At 36.3% G+C, this 17,215-nt stretch overlaps 1 protein-coding gene across 6 annotated transcripts in view; it reads left to right on the forward strand.

The window, feature by feature from the left end:
- Positions 1-6,674: 6,674 nt before the first annotated feature.
- The window catches only part of sorcs1 (sortilin-related VPS10 domain containing receptor 1), a 664,251-nt gene continuing 653,710 nt past the window's right edge, over positions 6,675-17,215 (forward strand). For all 6 annotated transcript variants that reach the window (XR_009816964.2, XR_009816965.2, XM_061977167.2 and 3 more), the window contains exon 1: positions 6,675-7,318. Coding sequence is in view for 4 of the 6 variants with exons in the window: in XM_061977167.2 (XP_061833151.2) it covers positions 6,797-7,318 (522 nt within the window). In the remaining 2 variants the exon portion in view is untranslated. The remainder of the gene's footprint in view (positions 7,319-17,215) is intronic.

Below are 17,215 nucleotides of genomic sequence, written 5' to 3' on the forward strand. Positions count from 1 at the left end.
GTACAAGAACAACTTTGTTATCTTCAACTGGTTTTAAATGCAAAGAAAACAAAGTGTATGTTCTTTACCACATCAAAAAACTGTAAGATCAGCACGGTGTGAGAACATTTTAACAAGAAATGGGCAACAAATTATGTTAGTATCTGCTTTTAAATATTTAGGATTTTTAATTGATGACCACTTGAGTTTTAAGGAGCACATTCAGTATGTTGTAAAAAAAAAAACTGAAACTTTTACTGGGATTTTATTATAGAAACAAGTCTTGCTTTTCTTTTACTGTGAAACAGAAATTGGTGGAAACAACCTTTTCACCTGTTATTGACTATGGAGATGTGTTGTACATGAATAACAAGCTGGATAATGTGTACCACGGGGCACTGAGATTCATCACCAACCGCGCTCCCCTTACTCACCATTGTGTGTTATACTCAATGGTTAACTGGACATCTTTATGTGCTCGACGCCTCAATCATTGGTATGTTTTCATCTACAAAACCATTCTGGGTATCACTCCATTTTATCTATCTTGTCTTTTAACAAAGAAACAAGGAAGTCACAATCTTCGTTCAATGAATGTTCTGCAATTTGTCGTCCCCAAAGTAAGAACTGAACTGGGCAAGAAAGCATTTAGTTTTTCAGCACCGAAGGCTTGGAATAACCTAGAATCGAATATTAAACTTCAAACCCTTGTTACATTGAATGAGTTTAAAGGGGAACATTATCACCAGACCTATGTAAGCGTCAATATATACCTTGATGTTGCATAAAAAAGACCATATATTTTTTTAACCGATTTCCGAACTCTAAATGGGTGAATTCTGGCGAATTAAACGTCTTTCTAATATTCGCTCTCGGAGTCAAATCAGCTGTGTTATTTTCCGTTTTTTTCGACTGTTTTCCGTACCTTGGAGACATCATGCCTCGTCGGTGTGTTGTCGGAGGGTGTAACAACACGAACAGGGACGGATTCGAGTTGCACCAGTGGCCCAAAGATGAGAAAGTGGCAAGAAATTGGACGTTTGTTCCGCACACTTTACCGACGAAAGCTATGCTACGACAGAGATGGCAAGAATGTGTGGATATCCTGCGACACTCAAAGCAGATGCATTTCTAACGATAAAGTCAAAGAAATCTGCCGCCAGACCCCCATTGAATCTGCCGGAGTGTGTGAGCAATTCAGGGACAAAGAACCGTAGCACGGCAAGCAATGGCGGCAGTTTGTTCCCGCAGACGAGCGAGCTAAACCCCCTGGATGTCTTGGCTCACACCGTCCCTTATGCCACCGAAGATGATCAAGAGAAGAATATCGACCCTAGCTTCCCTGGCCTGCTGACATGAGGGTATGTCTACAGAATATATTAATTGATGAAAATTGGGCTGTCTGCCCTCTCAAAGTGCATGTTGTTGTCAAATGTATTTCATATGCTGTAAACCTAGTTCATAGTTGTTAGTTTCCTTTAATGCCAAACAAACACATACCAATCGCTGGTTAGAAGCTGATCGCCGAATTCGTCCTCGCTTTCTCCCGTGTCGCTGGCTGTCGTGTGGTTTTCGTCGGTTTCGCTTGCATACGGTTCAAACCGATATGGCTCAATAGCTTCAGTTTCTTCTTCAATTTCGTTTTCGCTACCTGCCTCCACACTATAACCATTCGTTTCAATACATGCGTAATCTGTTGAATCGCTTAAGCCGCTGAAATTCGAGTCTGAATCCGAGCTAATGTCGCTATAGCTTGCTGTTCTACCTTCCATGTTTGTTTGTGTTGGCTTCACTATGTGACGTCACAGGAAAATGGACGGGTGTATATAACGATGGTTAAAATCAGGCACTTTGAAGCTTTTTTTAGGGATATTGCGTGATGGGTAACATTTTGAAAAAAACTTCAAAAAACATAATAAGCCACTGGGAACTGATTTTTAATGGTATTAACCATTCTGAAATTATGATAATGTTCCCCTTTAAAGCTTCTGTGAAAGGATTGTCTGTATGCACATGTGTTATGTGAGCAAGTTTTAATGTTGTAAATTTGATGTTTTATGTGTTGTTTACTGTTTTTTAATGCAACTTTGCTGCTGCCCTCTTGGCCAGGTCTCCCTTGGAAAAGAGATCTTTGATCTCAATGGGATTTTTTTTACCTGGTTAAATAAAGGCTAAATAAATAAATAAAAAAGGGTCATATTATGATTTTTTTTTTTTGCTACATTTAAAACACTTCTTTGTGGTCCACATGTAATGGAGATTCTTTGTTCAAAATGTTGCACGGATTATGTTTTACAGACCATCTTTAAGTCAATCAATCAATCAATCAATGTTTATTCATATAGCCCTAAATCACAAAAGTCTCAAAGGGCTGCACAAGCCACAACGACATCCTCGGTACAGAGCCCACATAAGGGACGTCGATGTGAATGACTATGACAAACCTAATACTAAAACGGAAAAAAATACTCAAATATAATACTAAAACATGATCAGGAAAACACTCAAATATAATACTAAAACATGATAATAAAACTCTCAAATATAATGCTAAAACATGATCAGGAAAACATTAAATATACTAAACATGATAAGAAAACACTCAAATATAATACTAAAACATGATTGGAAAACATTCAAATATAATGCTAAAACATGATTATTAAAACTCAAATATAATGCTAAAAAAGACAAAAAATACTCAAATATAACACTAAAACATGATCAGGAAAACACACAAATATAATACTAAAACATGATCAGGAAAACATTAAAATATAATACTAAATCATGGTCAGGAAAACATTAAAATATAATACTAAAACATGACCAGGAAAACACTCAAATATAATACTAAAACATGATCAGGAAAACATTAAAAATATCATACTAAACATGATAGGAAAACACTCAAATATAATACTAAAACATGATCAGGAAAACATTAAAATATCATATGATAGGAAAACACTCAAATATAGTACTAAAACAGGATCGGGAAAACACTCAAATATAATACTAAAACATGATAAGAAAACACTCAAATATAATACTAAAACATGATAAGAAAACACTCAAATATAATACTGAAACATGATAAGAAAACACTCAAATATAATACTAAAACATGATAAGAAAACACTCAAATATAATACTAAAACATGAGAAGAAAACACTCAAATATAATACTAAACAATGATCGGGAAAACACTCAAATATCATACTAAAACATGATCAGGAACAGATTAAAATATCATACTAAACATGATAGTAAAACACTCAAATATAATACTAAAACATGATAAGAAAACACTCAAATATAATACTAAAACATGATAAGAAAACAAGTCGCTTTTCTACCGTCTCTTCAGGATGCGCCGTTTTGTGGGCGGTCTTTTTTACGTGGCTCCACTTTGACAGCGTCTTCGCCCCATCATCTTTGCTGCATCTGTACTTTAAAGTTCTTCCAAGGCATAAATAGAAGTTAGAACTTTACGCTACTTTATATTACAAACCCCGTTTCCATATGAGTTGGGAAATTGTGTTAGATGTAAATATAAACGGAATACAATGATTTGCAAATCATTTTCAACACATATTCAGTTGAATATGCTACAAAGACAACATATTTGACGTTCAAACTGATAAACATTTTTTTGTTGTTGTTGCAAATAATCATTAACTTTAGAATTTGATGCCAGCAACACGTGAAAAAGAAGTTGGGAAAGGTGGCAATAAATACTGATAAAGTTGAGGAATGCTCATCAAACACTTATTTGGAACATCCCACAGGTGAACAGGCAAATTGGGAACAGGTGGGTGCCATGATTGGGTATAAAAGTAGATTCCATGAAATGCTCAGTCATTCACAATCAATGATGGGGTGAGGGTCACCACTTTGTCAACAAATGCATGAGCAAGTTGATGAAAAGTTTAAGAAAAACCTTTCTCAACCAGCTATTGCAAGGAATTTAGGGATTTCACCATCTACGGTCCGTAATATCATCAAAGGGTTCAGAGAATCTGGAGAAATCACTGCACGTAAGCAGCTAAGCCCGTGACCTTCGATCCCCCAGGCTGTACTGCATCAACAAGTGACATAAGTGTGTAAAGAATATCACCACATGGGCTCAGGAACACTTCAGAAACCAACTGTCAGTAACTACAGTTAGTCGTTACATCTGTAAGTGCGAGCTAAAACTCTCCTATGCACGGCGAAAACCGTTTATCAACAACACCCAGAAACGCCGTCGGCTTCGCTGGGCCTGAGTTCATCTAAGATGGACTGATACAAAGTGGAAAAGTGTTCTGTGGTCTGATGAGTCCACATTTCAAATTGTTTTTGGAAACTGTGGACGTCGTGTCCTCCGGACCAAAGAGGAAAAGAACCATCCGGCTTGTTATAGGCGCAAAGTTGAAAAGCCAGCATCTGTGATGGTATGGAGGTGTATTAGTGCCCAAGACATGGGTAACCTACACATCTGTGAAGGCACCATTAATGCTGAAAGGTACATACAGGTTTTGGAGCAACATATGTTGCCATCCAAGCAACATTACCATGGACGCCCCTTCTTATTTCAGCAAGACAATGCCAAGCCACGTGTTACATCAACGTGACTTCATAGTAAAAGAGTGTTGGTACTAGACTGGCCTGCCTGTAGTCCAGACCTGTCTCCAATTGAAAATGTGTGGCGCATTATGAAGCCTAAAATACCACAACGGAGACCCCCGGACTGTTGAACAACTTAAGCTGTACATCAAGCAAGAATGGGAAAGAATTCCACCTGAGAAGCTTAAAAAATGTGTCCCCTCAGTTCCGAAACGTTTACTGAGTGTTGTTAAAAGGAAAGGCCATGTAACACAGTGGCGAACATGCCCTTTCCAAACTACTTTGGCACGAGTTGCAGCCATGAAATTCTAAGTTAATTATTATTTGCAAAAAAAATGTATGAGTTTGAACATCAAATATATTGTCTATGTAGTGCATTCAATTGAATATGGGTTGAAAAGGATTTGCAAATCATTGTATTCCGTTTATATTTACATCTAACACAATTTCCCAACTCATATGGAAACGTTTGCAAAACCAGTGTTGGGTTAGTTACTGAAAACCAGTAACTAGTTACAGTTACTAGTTACTTTATTTCAAAAGTAACTCAGTTACTAACTCAGTTACTTAAACCAAAAAGTAATGCGTTACTGTGAAAAGTAACTATTTAGTTACTTATATATATATTTTTTAATTTTTTTAAGGCCCCATAATGCCCTTTTAGCCTTCATTTTAGTACTGTTATTGCACTGGAGAATAATACAATCTGTTGTTCAACTTGACATGCATTTGCATCACTGAACTCTGCTAAGCAATGTGTTTCTACATACAACACACAAAGACAAAGATATGTTTTAAAGGGCCAATTTGTTTCAGACCAGAACAAATTGACAAAACTATTTTAAATAGCTGCAACTTAACATACATAAGTAACAAACAGCATAATAACAACATAGCTGTAAAACAAGAAAGGCACACACTACATACATAAAGCCTAACCAGGCGTTTTCTCAAGGAATTCTGAAATAAAATCATGTCTGAAGCCCAGAACACTCTACACATTTCCCCACTTAGTTTAGAGAAAAGGAAATATTAGCCTGGCCCACTAGTATCCCTCTTTAGGTTTGTGAACTTTATAGTCTAAACATTTAGAGTGATGTGATAATCAAACACTCTAAAAGTTTAAAATGAAAGAGTATATAAGAGAATTGACAGAGTGTGTGTACCTTCACGTGTGCAGTGCCTCGTTAAAATCCAGCCGCTGTTGGAGGTGGAGGTGAGTGTGTGTCTCTTTACTAGCTTCGTCGAAGCATGTTGTTTTTGTCGCTGTTTCAGCATATTTGAAACTTACATTCAGCTAAAATGTTCTTTTCTTTGTGGTCGATAAAAGAAACGTACTGAAAATATCTCCATTTTAAGAAACTCGGCTTCGGGGTTCGCCATGACGTCTTGATAGTAGACACAGACACGCCCCCTCCCACACACACACACACACACACACACACACACACACACACACACACACACACACACACACACACACACACACACACACGTACACACAGATAGCGCGCGGCGCGCCTCTTTTTTGTCGCCTCTTCAGCAGCGACACTCAGATCTTCTCAGTTTCTAGCCGATACTACATAAAAAATAACGCAAAATAACGCAGTAACGCATCATGTAGTAACGGTAACGGAGTTACTGAATATAAAAAATAACGCGTTAGATTACTAGTTACCGCCGATAGTAACGGCGTTACAGTAACGCGTTACTTTGTAACGCGTTAGTCCCAACACTGTGCAAAACATATTCTTAACCCAAATAGGTGAAATTAGATAATCTCCCAAGGCACACCAGGCAATATCTCACCACTGCCGCGGCACAGTGGTTGAAGAACACTGCTCTACAGCTCCAGAGGTATAACAGCCATCAACCTCCATGTTAAATTTAAGCTTAAAAAAAATCCTTTGAAGGGTATAATCCATTAATAATTTTGAATTGTATTTCTTTAATTTTGGGAAGAATGGGGTATGTAATACATATTGTCCTTATTTTCCTTAGCTCAACTTTTGTACCCTGCAGAGAATGATAGTGGGAACATAATACATCCACGACTCCCCGCTCAGCCCCTCCCACCAGAAACGCCCCCTCGCGCGTGAGGCTTCCAATGACCAAATCCTTCAACTTGGACCATTTTGACTCGGGTGCACTTTTTCTTTTCCTCACCACGTTGCTCGCTGCGAGATCATTCATTGTCCGCCGCCGACAATGGAGGGGAGGCTGATATTTGTTCCAAAGTCGGACCGCGCGCTTCGGTTTTGGATTTTAATGACTTGCTTTATCATATTCCAACGCGCAAACAGCGAAATAACCTGCAGGTCGTGTCGGCGTGGACACGCGGGGCTTGCACGGGAATTGCTGGTGGAATTCACCACGCTGGAAACTCCTTCAGGATTAAAAGGAGAAGTTTTCGGTGACAAGGAAGAGGCTGCAGGTGTGGGGAGTGGAAGGCTGCGTCGCGCGTCTTCGCCGCTGGAAACAACACGGAATACGGACAAGCCGCACCCCGTCGATCAAGACGGCCAGAGACACTTTCTGAACATTCACCAGTGCGACGGCGCTAGAAAACGTCCCAGACGGAGCGGAGACGACAAAGTCGGACAAAGTGGAGGCAGAGCCGAGAGGAGAGTCGGTCAGGACGAGCTCAAACTGAACAGCTCGACGTTCGCCTTGACCGGGGATTCATCTCACAACCAGGCGATGGTGCATTGGTCTGGGCAGAACAGTAGTGTAAGTCGTCCGTCCTCTCACCCTTTGGCCAGAAACTGTTGATTTGTGGGTACTGGAAAGGGGGCAGCAAAAGAAAACAAACCAAACATACTTCAATTACAAAAAAATTGTTGATTTGTGGGTACTGGAAAGGAGGCAGAAAGAGAAAATAAACCAAAAATACATCAATCAATTACAAAAACTGTTGATTTGTGGGTACTGGAAAGTGGACAGCAAAAGAAAACAAACCAAACATACTTCAATTACAAAAAAATTGTTGATTTGTGGGTACTGGAAAGGAGGCAGAAAGAGAAAATAAACCAAAAATACATCAATCAATTACAAAAACTGTTGATTTGTGGGTACTGGAAAAGGGACAGCAAAAGAAAACAAACCAAAGATACCTCAATCAATTATAAAACTGTTGATTTGTGGGTACTGGAAAGGGGTCAGCTAAAGCAAACAAACCAAAAATACTTCAATCAATTACAAAAACTGTTGATTTGTGGTTACTGCAAAGGGGACAGCAAAAGAAAACAAACCAAAAATACCTCAATCAATTATAAAAACGGTTGATTTGTGGGTAGTGGAAAGGGGACAGCAAAAGAAAACAAACCAAAAATACTTAAATCAATTACAAAAACTGTTGATTTGTGGTTACTGCAAAGGGGACAGCAAAAGAAAACAAACCAAAAATACCTCAATCAATTGTAAAAACGGTTGATTTGTGGGTAGTGGAAAGGGGACAGCAAAAGAAAACAAACCAAAAATACTTAAATCAATTACAAAAACTGTTGATTTGTGGGTACTGCAAAGGGGACAGCAAAAGAAAACAAACCAAAAATACCTCAATCAATTATAAAAACGGTTGATTTGTGGGTACTGTAAAGGGGGCAGCAAAATAAAACACACCAAAAATAATTCAATCAGTTACAAACACTGTTGATTTGTGGGTACTGGAAAGGGGGCAGCAAAAGAAAACACTCCAAAATTATTTCAAACAATTACAAAAACTGTTGATTTGTGGGTACTGGAAAGGGGACAGCAAAAGAAAAAACCCTCAAAATATCTCAATTAATTATAAAAACCGTTGATTTGTGGGTCCTGGAAAGGGGGCAGCAAAAGAAAACAAACCAAAAATACCTCAATCAATTATAAAAACTGTTGATTTGTGGGTACCGGAAAGGGGGCAGCAAAAGAAACCAAACCAAAAATACTTCAATCAATTACAAAAACTGTTGATTTGTGGGTACTGGAAAGGGGGCAGCAAAAGAAAACAAACCAAAAATACCTCAATCAATTATAAAAACTGTTGATTTGTGGGTACTGGAAAGGGGGCAGCAAAAGAAAACAAACCAAACATACTTCAATTACAAAAAAATTGTTGATTTGTGGGTACTGGAAAGGAGGCAGAAAGAGAAAATAAACCAAAAATACATCAATCAATTACAAAAACTGTTGATTTGTGGGTACTGGAAAGTGGACAGCAAAAGAAAACAAACCAAACATACTTCAATTACAAAAAAATTGTTGATTTGTGGGTACTGGAAAGGAGGCAGAAAGAGAAAATAAACCAAAAATACATCAATCAATTACAAAAACTGTTGATTTGTGGGTATGGAAAGTGGACAGCAAAAGAAAACAAACCAAACATACTTCAATTACAAAAAAATTGTTGATTTGTGGGTACTGGAAAGGAGGCAGAAAGAGAAAATAAACCAAAAATACATCAATCAATTACAAAAACTGTTGATTTGTGGGTACTAGAAAGGGGACAGCAAAAGAAAACAAACCAAAGATACCTCAATCAATTATAAAACTGTTGATTTGTGGGTACTGGAAAGGGGTCAGCTAAAGCAAACAAACCAAAAATACTTCAATCAATTACAAAAACTGTTGATTTGTGGTTACTGCAAAGGGGACAGCAAAAGAAAACAAACCAAAAATACCTCAATCAATTATAAAAACGGTTGATTTGTGGGTAGTGGAAAGGGGACAGCAAAAGAAAACAAACCAAAAATACTTAAATCAATTACAAAAACTGTTGATTTGTGGGTACTGCAAAGGGGACAGCAAAAGAAAACAAACCAAAAATACCTCAATCAATTATAAAAACGGTTGATTTGTGGGTACTGGAAAGGGGGCAGCAAATGAAGAAAAAAAAATTCAATCAATTACAAAAACTGTTGATTTGTGGGTACTGTAAAGGGGGCAGCAAAATAAAACACACCAAAAATAATTCAATCAGTTACAAACACTGTTGATTTGTGGGTACTGGAAAGGGGGCAGCAAAAGAAAACACTCCAAAATTATTTCAAACAATTACAAAAACTGTTGATTTGTGGGTACTGGAAAGGGGACAGCAAAAGAAAAAACCCTCAAAATATCTCAATTAATTATAAAAACCGTTGATTTGTGGGTCCTGGAAAGGGGGCAGCAAAAGAAAACAAACCAAAAATACCTCAATCAATTATAAAAACTGTTGATTTGTGGGTACCGGAAAGGGGGCAGCAAAAGAAACCAAACCAAAAATACTTCAATCAATTACAAAAACTGTTGATTTGTGGGTACTGGAAAGTGGACAGCAAAAGAAAACAAACCAAACATACTTCAATTACAAAAAAATTGTTGATTTGTGGGTACTGGAAAGGAGGCAGAAAGAGAAAATAAACCAAAAATACATCAATCAATTACAAAAACTGTTGATTTGTGGGTACTGGAAAGGGGACAGCAAAAGAAAACAAACCAAAGATACCTCAATCAATTATAAAACTGTTGATTTGTGGGTACTGGAAAGGGGTCAGCTAAAGCAAACAAACCAAAAATACTTCAATCAATTACAAAAACTGTTGATTTGTGGTTACTGCAAAGGGGACAGCAAAAGAAAACAAACCAAAAATACCTCAATCAATTATAAAAACGGTTGATTTGTGGGTAGTGGAAAGGGGACAGCAAAAGAAAACAAACCAAAAATACCTCAATCAATTATAAAAACGGTTGATTTGTGGGTACTGGAAAGGGGGCAGCAAATGAAGAAAAAAAAATTCAATCAATTACAAAAACTGTTGATTTGTGGGTACTGTAAAGGGGGCAGCAAAATAAAACACACCAAAAATAATTCAATCAGTTACAAACACTGTTGATTTGTGGGTACTGGAAAGGGGGCAGCAAAAGAAAACACTCCAAAATTATTTCAAACAATTACAAAAACTGTTGATTTGTGGGTACTGGAAAGTGGACAGCAAAAGAAAACAAACCAAACATACTTCAATTACAAAAAAATTGTTGATTTGTGGGTACTGGAAAGGAGGCAGAAAGAGAAAATAAACCAAAAATACATCAATCAATTACAAAAACTGTTGATTTGTGGGTACTGGAAAGGGGACAGCAAAAGAAAACAAACCAAAGATACCTCAATCAATTATAAAACTGTTGATTTGTGGGTACTGGAAAGGGGTCAGCTAAAGCAAACAAACCAAAAATACTTCAATCAATTACAAAAACTGTTGATTTGTGGTTACTGCAAAGGGGACAGCAAAAGAAAACAAACCAAAAATACCTCAATCAATTATAAAAACGGTTGATTTGTGGGTAGTGGAAAGGGGACAGCAAAAGAAAACAAACCAAAAATACTTAAATCAATTACAAAAACTGTTGATTTGTGGGTACTGCAAAGGGGACAGCAAAAGAAAACAAACCAAAAATACCTCAATCAATTATAAAAACGGTTGATTTGTGGGTACTGGAAAGGGAGCAGCAAATGAAGAAAAAAAAATTCAATCAATTACAAAAACTGTTGATTTGTGGGTACTGTAAAGGGGGCAGCAAAATAAAACACACCAAAAATAATTCAATCAGTTACAAACACTGTTGATTTGTGGGTACTGGAAAGGGGGCAGCAAAAGAAAACACTCCAAAATTATTTCAAACAATTACAAAAACTGTTGATTTGTGGGTACTGGAAAGGGGACAGCAAAAGAAAAAACCCTCAAAATATCTCAATTAATTATAAAAACCGTTGATTTGTGGGTCCTGGAAAGGGGGCAGCAAAAGAAAACAAACCAAAAATACCTCAATCAATTATAAAAACTGTTGATTTGTGGGTACCGGAAAGGGGGCAGCAAAAGAAACCAAACCAAAAATACTTCAATCAATTACAAAAACTGTTGATTTGTGGGTACTGGAAAGGGGGCAGCAAAAGAAAACAAACCAAAAATACTTCAATCAATTACAAAAACTGTTGATTTGTGGGTCCTGGAAAGGGGGTAGCAAGTAAGGCTGCAGCTAACGATTATTTTTCTATCGATTAATCTATAGATTATTTTTTCGATTAATCGGTTAATCTATAGATTATTTTTTCGATTAATCTATAGATTATTTTTCCTTTTACCAATTTTTTTTATTTAAAATGAAGATGAAAAAATAAATGTAGGCCAGTTTTTTCAAAAGGCATGGCTTTTATTTACAAAAAAAAAAGTATGGCCACTCAGTCAACATTGACAACAACATGACAAAATATTCTGTAACAATGTAAACATTTAACAAAATTAAAAGTAGCTTATTTGCTTTTAATGTGCAAATATAAAAGTAAACATCCAGTGCAAATCTTAATATTCTGCAATAGTATAAGCATTTCAAAAGTAAAAGTATTGCTTATTTTGCTTTAAAATGTGCAAAAATAAAGATAAACATCCAATTCAAAAAAGTGCAAAACGGAAATATTCTGTACCAACAGTGTAAACATTTCAACAAAAGTAAAAGTATTGCTTATTTGCTAAAATGTGCAAAAATAAAGATAAACATCCAATACAAAAAAGTGCAAAACGAAATATTCTGTAACAGTGTAAACATTTCAACAAAAGTAAAACTTTTGCTTATTTTGCTTAATAACACAACAATGATAGTATGATTAAAGTGAAAGTTAATTGTTCGTTTGTACATAGTATACGTAATTGTTAATGTTGTAAAAGGTATTTGCACAACTAATTAACGTTAGCGTTAAAGAGGAGCGCGTCTTTGTAAACACTGAACAGGCACGCCAAACGCTCCTCTCAGAGCGAAACGGTGCTTTAGTTTATGAATTTACAACGCAGATACAAATGACACATTCATGTTTTTGTGTAATGATGGCAACGTATACTCACGCGGACGATTGACTAGTTGATGGTGATGGCAAGAACGCTGCCGTTGTGCTGCTATGATAGGCCATTTCCGCTCGACACAGTGTGCATACAACAACATTATTAGCAGAGGTGGGTAGAGTAGCCAGAAATTGTACTCAAGTAAGAGTACTGTTACTTTAGAGATTTATTACTCAAGTAAAAGTAAGGAGTAGTGACCCAAATATTTACTTGAGTAAAAGTAAAAAGTATGTTGTGAAAAAACTACTCAAGTACTGAGTAACATACACACACATATCATATATATATATATATATATATATATATATATATATATATATATATATATATATATATATATATATATATATATATATATATATATATATATATATATATATATGTGTGTATATATATACACACACACACACACACACACACACACACACATATATACATATATATATATATATATATATATATATATATATATATATATATATATATATATATATATATATATACATACATTGATATATACAGTATATAATTTATATTTATTTATTTTGCCGTTTTTGTTTACATGTTAAAGGTGTTTTAATAATTATACATGCATGTTTAACATATAGATTCCTTTCTTTCATGAAGACAAGAATATAAGTTGGTGTATTACCTGATTCTGATGACTTGCATGGAAGCAGTGCTGGTAACGTCCACGTTTTCAAATGGAGGAGAAAAAAAGTTCCTCCTTTCTGTCTAATACCACATGAAAGTGGTTGTTATTTGGCATCTTATTTGTCCACCTTCCATATTCGTTTTTATACCCTTTACAAGAAATACATTGGCGGCAAACTCCGTAGCTTGCTAGCTTGTTTGCGCTGGCTTTCGGAGACTCTTATTTTGAAAGCGCAGGCGCGATGGAGCGGGACTTTTATTGTGAAGACAGGAACTGTGCAGTCAGTCTTTACGGTTGAAATAAAAAAAGGGTCTTTTTTCCTTCACACTTTTGATTGTTTGATTGGAACTTTTATTAGTAGATTGCACAGTACAGTGCATATTCCGTACAATTGACCACTAAATGGTAACACCCGAAGTTAGCTCGGAGCCAGTCAGGTCATGTGACCCCTGGCTCTGTTTGATTGGTCCAACGTCACCAGTGACTGCATCTGATTGGTGGAACGAAGTGAAACGTCACCAGTAAGGCAGGCACTTTGAAGGTCTGTCTGACAGACCAAAACAAACAAAGCGTGCATTAACAGATCGATAAAAATTAGTAGCGAGTAGCGAGCTGAATGTAGATAAAAGTAGCGGAGTAAAAGTAGCGTTTCTTCTTAGGCCGTTTATTGAAATACTCCCACACTTTTGACGACTTTTGGCGTGCTTTTTTCCCCTCGCTCGCACCGCTCGCATCGTCTGCTTTGCGCTCCGCCATGACGGTAGTGTGACGTAAATATGCGACGCGTCGACGAACAAAAACGTCCTCGACGTATTTACGTAACCGATGACGTCGACTACGTCGACGCGTCGTTTCAGCCCTAGTAGCAAGAGAAAACAAACCAAAAATACTTCAATCAATTACAAAAACTGTTGATTTGTGGGTACTGGAAAGGGGGTAGCAAGAGAAAACAAACCAAAAATACCTCAATCAATTACAAAAACTGTTGATTTGTGGGTACTGGAAAGGGGGCAGCAAGAGAAAATAAACCAAAAATACTTAAATCAATTACAAAAACTGTTGATTTGTGGGTACCAGAAAAGGGGCAGCAAAAGAAAACAAACCAAAAATACTTCAATCAATTACAAAAACTGTTGATTTGTGGGTACTGGAAAGGAGGCAGAAAGAGAAAAGAGACCAACAATACTTCAATCAATTACAAAAACTGTTGATTTGTGGGTACTGGAAAGGGGACAGCAAAAGAAAACAAACCAAAAATACCTCAATCAATTATAAAAACTGTTGATTTGTGGGTACTGGAAAGGGGACAGAAAAAGAAAACACACCAAAAATACTTAAATCAATTACAAAAACTGTTGATTTGTGGGTACTGGAAAGGGGGCAGCAAAAGAAAACAAACCAAAGATGCCTCAATCAATTATAAAAACCGTTGATTTGTGGGTACTGGAAAGGGGACAGAAAAAGAAAACACACCAAAAATACTTAAATCAATTACAAAAACTGTTGATTTGTGGGTACTGGAAAGGGGGCAGCAAAAGAAAACACACCAAAAATACTTAAATCAATTATAAAAAACTGTTGATTTGTGGGTACTGGAAAGGGGACAGCAAAAGAAAACACAGCAAAAATACTTAAATCAATTACAAAAACTGTTGATTTGTGGGCACTGGAAAGGGGGGCAGAAAGAGAAAAGAAACCAAAAATACTTAAATCAATTACAAAAACTGTTGCTTTGTGGGTACTGGAAAGGGGGCAGCAAAAGCAAACAAACCAAATATACTTTAATCAATTACAAAAATTGTTGATTTGTGGGTACTGGAAAGAGGGCAGCAAAAGCAAACAAACCAAAAATACTTTAATCAATTACAAAAACTGTTGATTTGTGGGTACTGGAAAGGGGACAGAAAAAGAAAACACACCAAAAATACTTAAATCAATTACAAAAACTGTTGATTTTTGGGTAGTGGAAAGGGGCCAGCAAAAGCAAACAAACCAAAAATACCTCAATCAATTACAAAAACTGTTGATTTGTGGGTACTGGAAAGGAGGCAGAAAGAGAAAATAAATCAAAAATACGTCAATCAATCACAAAAACTGTTGATTTTAGGGTACTGGAAAGGGGGCAGCAAAAGATAACTAACCAAAAATACCTCAATCAATTACAAAAACTGTTGATTTTTGGGTACTGGAAAGGGGGCAGCAAAAGAAAACAAACCAAAAATACCTCAATCAATTAAAACAATTGTTGATTTGTGGGTACTGGAAAGGGGGGCAGCAAAAGAAAAGAAACCAAAAATACTTAAATCAATTACAAAAACTGTTGTTTTGTGGGTACTGGTAACGAGGCAGCAAAAGAAAACAAACCAAAAATACTTAAATCAAACACAAAAACTGTTGATTTGTGGGTACTGGAAAGGGGGCAGCAAAAGAAAACGAACCAAAAATACTTCAATCAAATTCAAAAACTGTTGATTTGTGGGTACTGGAAAGGGGGCAGCAAAAGAAAAAAAAAACAATCAATTACAAAAAAACTCACCAACTAGCTGGTGTAGTTACAGTACATGAATTCAAGTATTGCCCAATAGTCATAAAAATAAAGTACGGTAAGTCAATTGCAGAGACAGAGCTAAGTTGAAAATGTGTTCCTTTTGGAAATTATGTGCACTTTGACCTAAGGCTGTCTAATAATAATAACTAGATGAGTCAATTCCAGAAGGAATTGCGTGTGAATGCTCCAACGCTGAAGTTGGACTGAAATCCTGTAATTTTTCTTAGAATTGTTGAAGTCGAGCACACAATTCCTGAACAGGCTGAATATTTGAATCAGATGAAAAATGTGGGGATTGTGGAAATTTGAAGAATGTCCCATTGATTTAAATGGGAATTTCCCTAAAATGTGGGGATTTCAGGAAAAGCGGGACTTTTCTTTTAAATGGTAAAAAACTTGAATGGTCTGAATGAGTTGGTGTTGAAATGTTTCAAATCGGTCGAGAAATGTTGAAGTAGTAACATGTTAAATTTAGAAATGGTATTATGGAATTCCCAGAATTTCGTGAAAACTGGGAATTTTTCCAGTTCAAAAAACAACTCAGTTTTTTTGTCCTAAATAAGAGGAATGTTTTGACGGTGGAACGGTTGAAGTGGGTTGACAAATGTGGGAAGAGGAGTCGCCAGAAAAAAGGGTGAAAATAGTGCTTTGCAAAACCAGGAATTCTGGAAAATCCTGGAATTCTTTTTAACTTGGAAGGGTAGTTTGAATTTCCAGAATGGTGTAATGTGTTGAAGGTGGAATGGTTTGAATTGGTTGAAAAATGTGGAAATGGTGGAAGGGAAAGGCTGCGATTCCCAAATAGGCTGAACAGTTTGAAGTTAGAATGGTTTTAATCGGATAAAAAATGTGGAAAGTAGAACACGCCAAAATCTGGAGAAGAAGTTTAATAATAAATAGATTCATTTTGGTGTAGAAAACCATATGTGTGAATGCTTATGTTAATTACTGTAACTAGCTAGAGGAGTTACAGTACATTAATTCAAGTATTGCCCAAAGGTCATAAATATAAAGTAAGTCAATTGCAGAGACAGAGAGAAGTTGAAAATGTGTTCCTTTTTGGAAATTGTGTGCACTTTGACCTAAGGCTGTATAATAGTAATAATAATAATTAGCTTTATTGTCTCCGAGGAGAAATTTGTCTTACACATCAAGACACTGCGTTTTACATACATACATACATACATACATACATACATACATACATACATACATACATGTAATAGGGTCAATTATGTCATGTGAATAATGTATTTTATAATGTTTCATTATTGTTATAATTACACAAAATGTGTAAGTTACATATAAATACCTAAAGGTTGTTCGATGTTTTGTCAATGTGGAACCATTGTCTCGTTGTCCCTCCTACTGCAATAATTGCTGTGACACCTGTCTCTATTTATGCGTTGGACACGCCTTCCTACTTCCCTTTCGTCCACGATAACGGGAGAGGTAGGCGTCCATGCGACGACAGAAAAAGTGCATTTGTCTCGTTAAGAACTTAAGTTCACTTTCTTGTTCTGTATTATTACATTTGTGTAGGGCAGGGGTGTCAAACTCAAATACAGAGTGGG

The sequence above is a fragment of the Nerophis lumbriciformis genome, linkage group LG16 (genome assembly GCF_033978685.3).
Source record: "Nerophis lumbriciformis linkage group LG16, RoL_Nlum_v2.1, whole genome shotgun sequence".
Lineage (NCBI taxonomy): Eukaryota > Metazoa > Chordata > Actinopteri > Syngnathiformes > Syngnathidae > Nerophis > Nerophis lumbriciformis.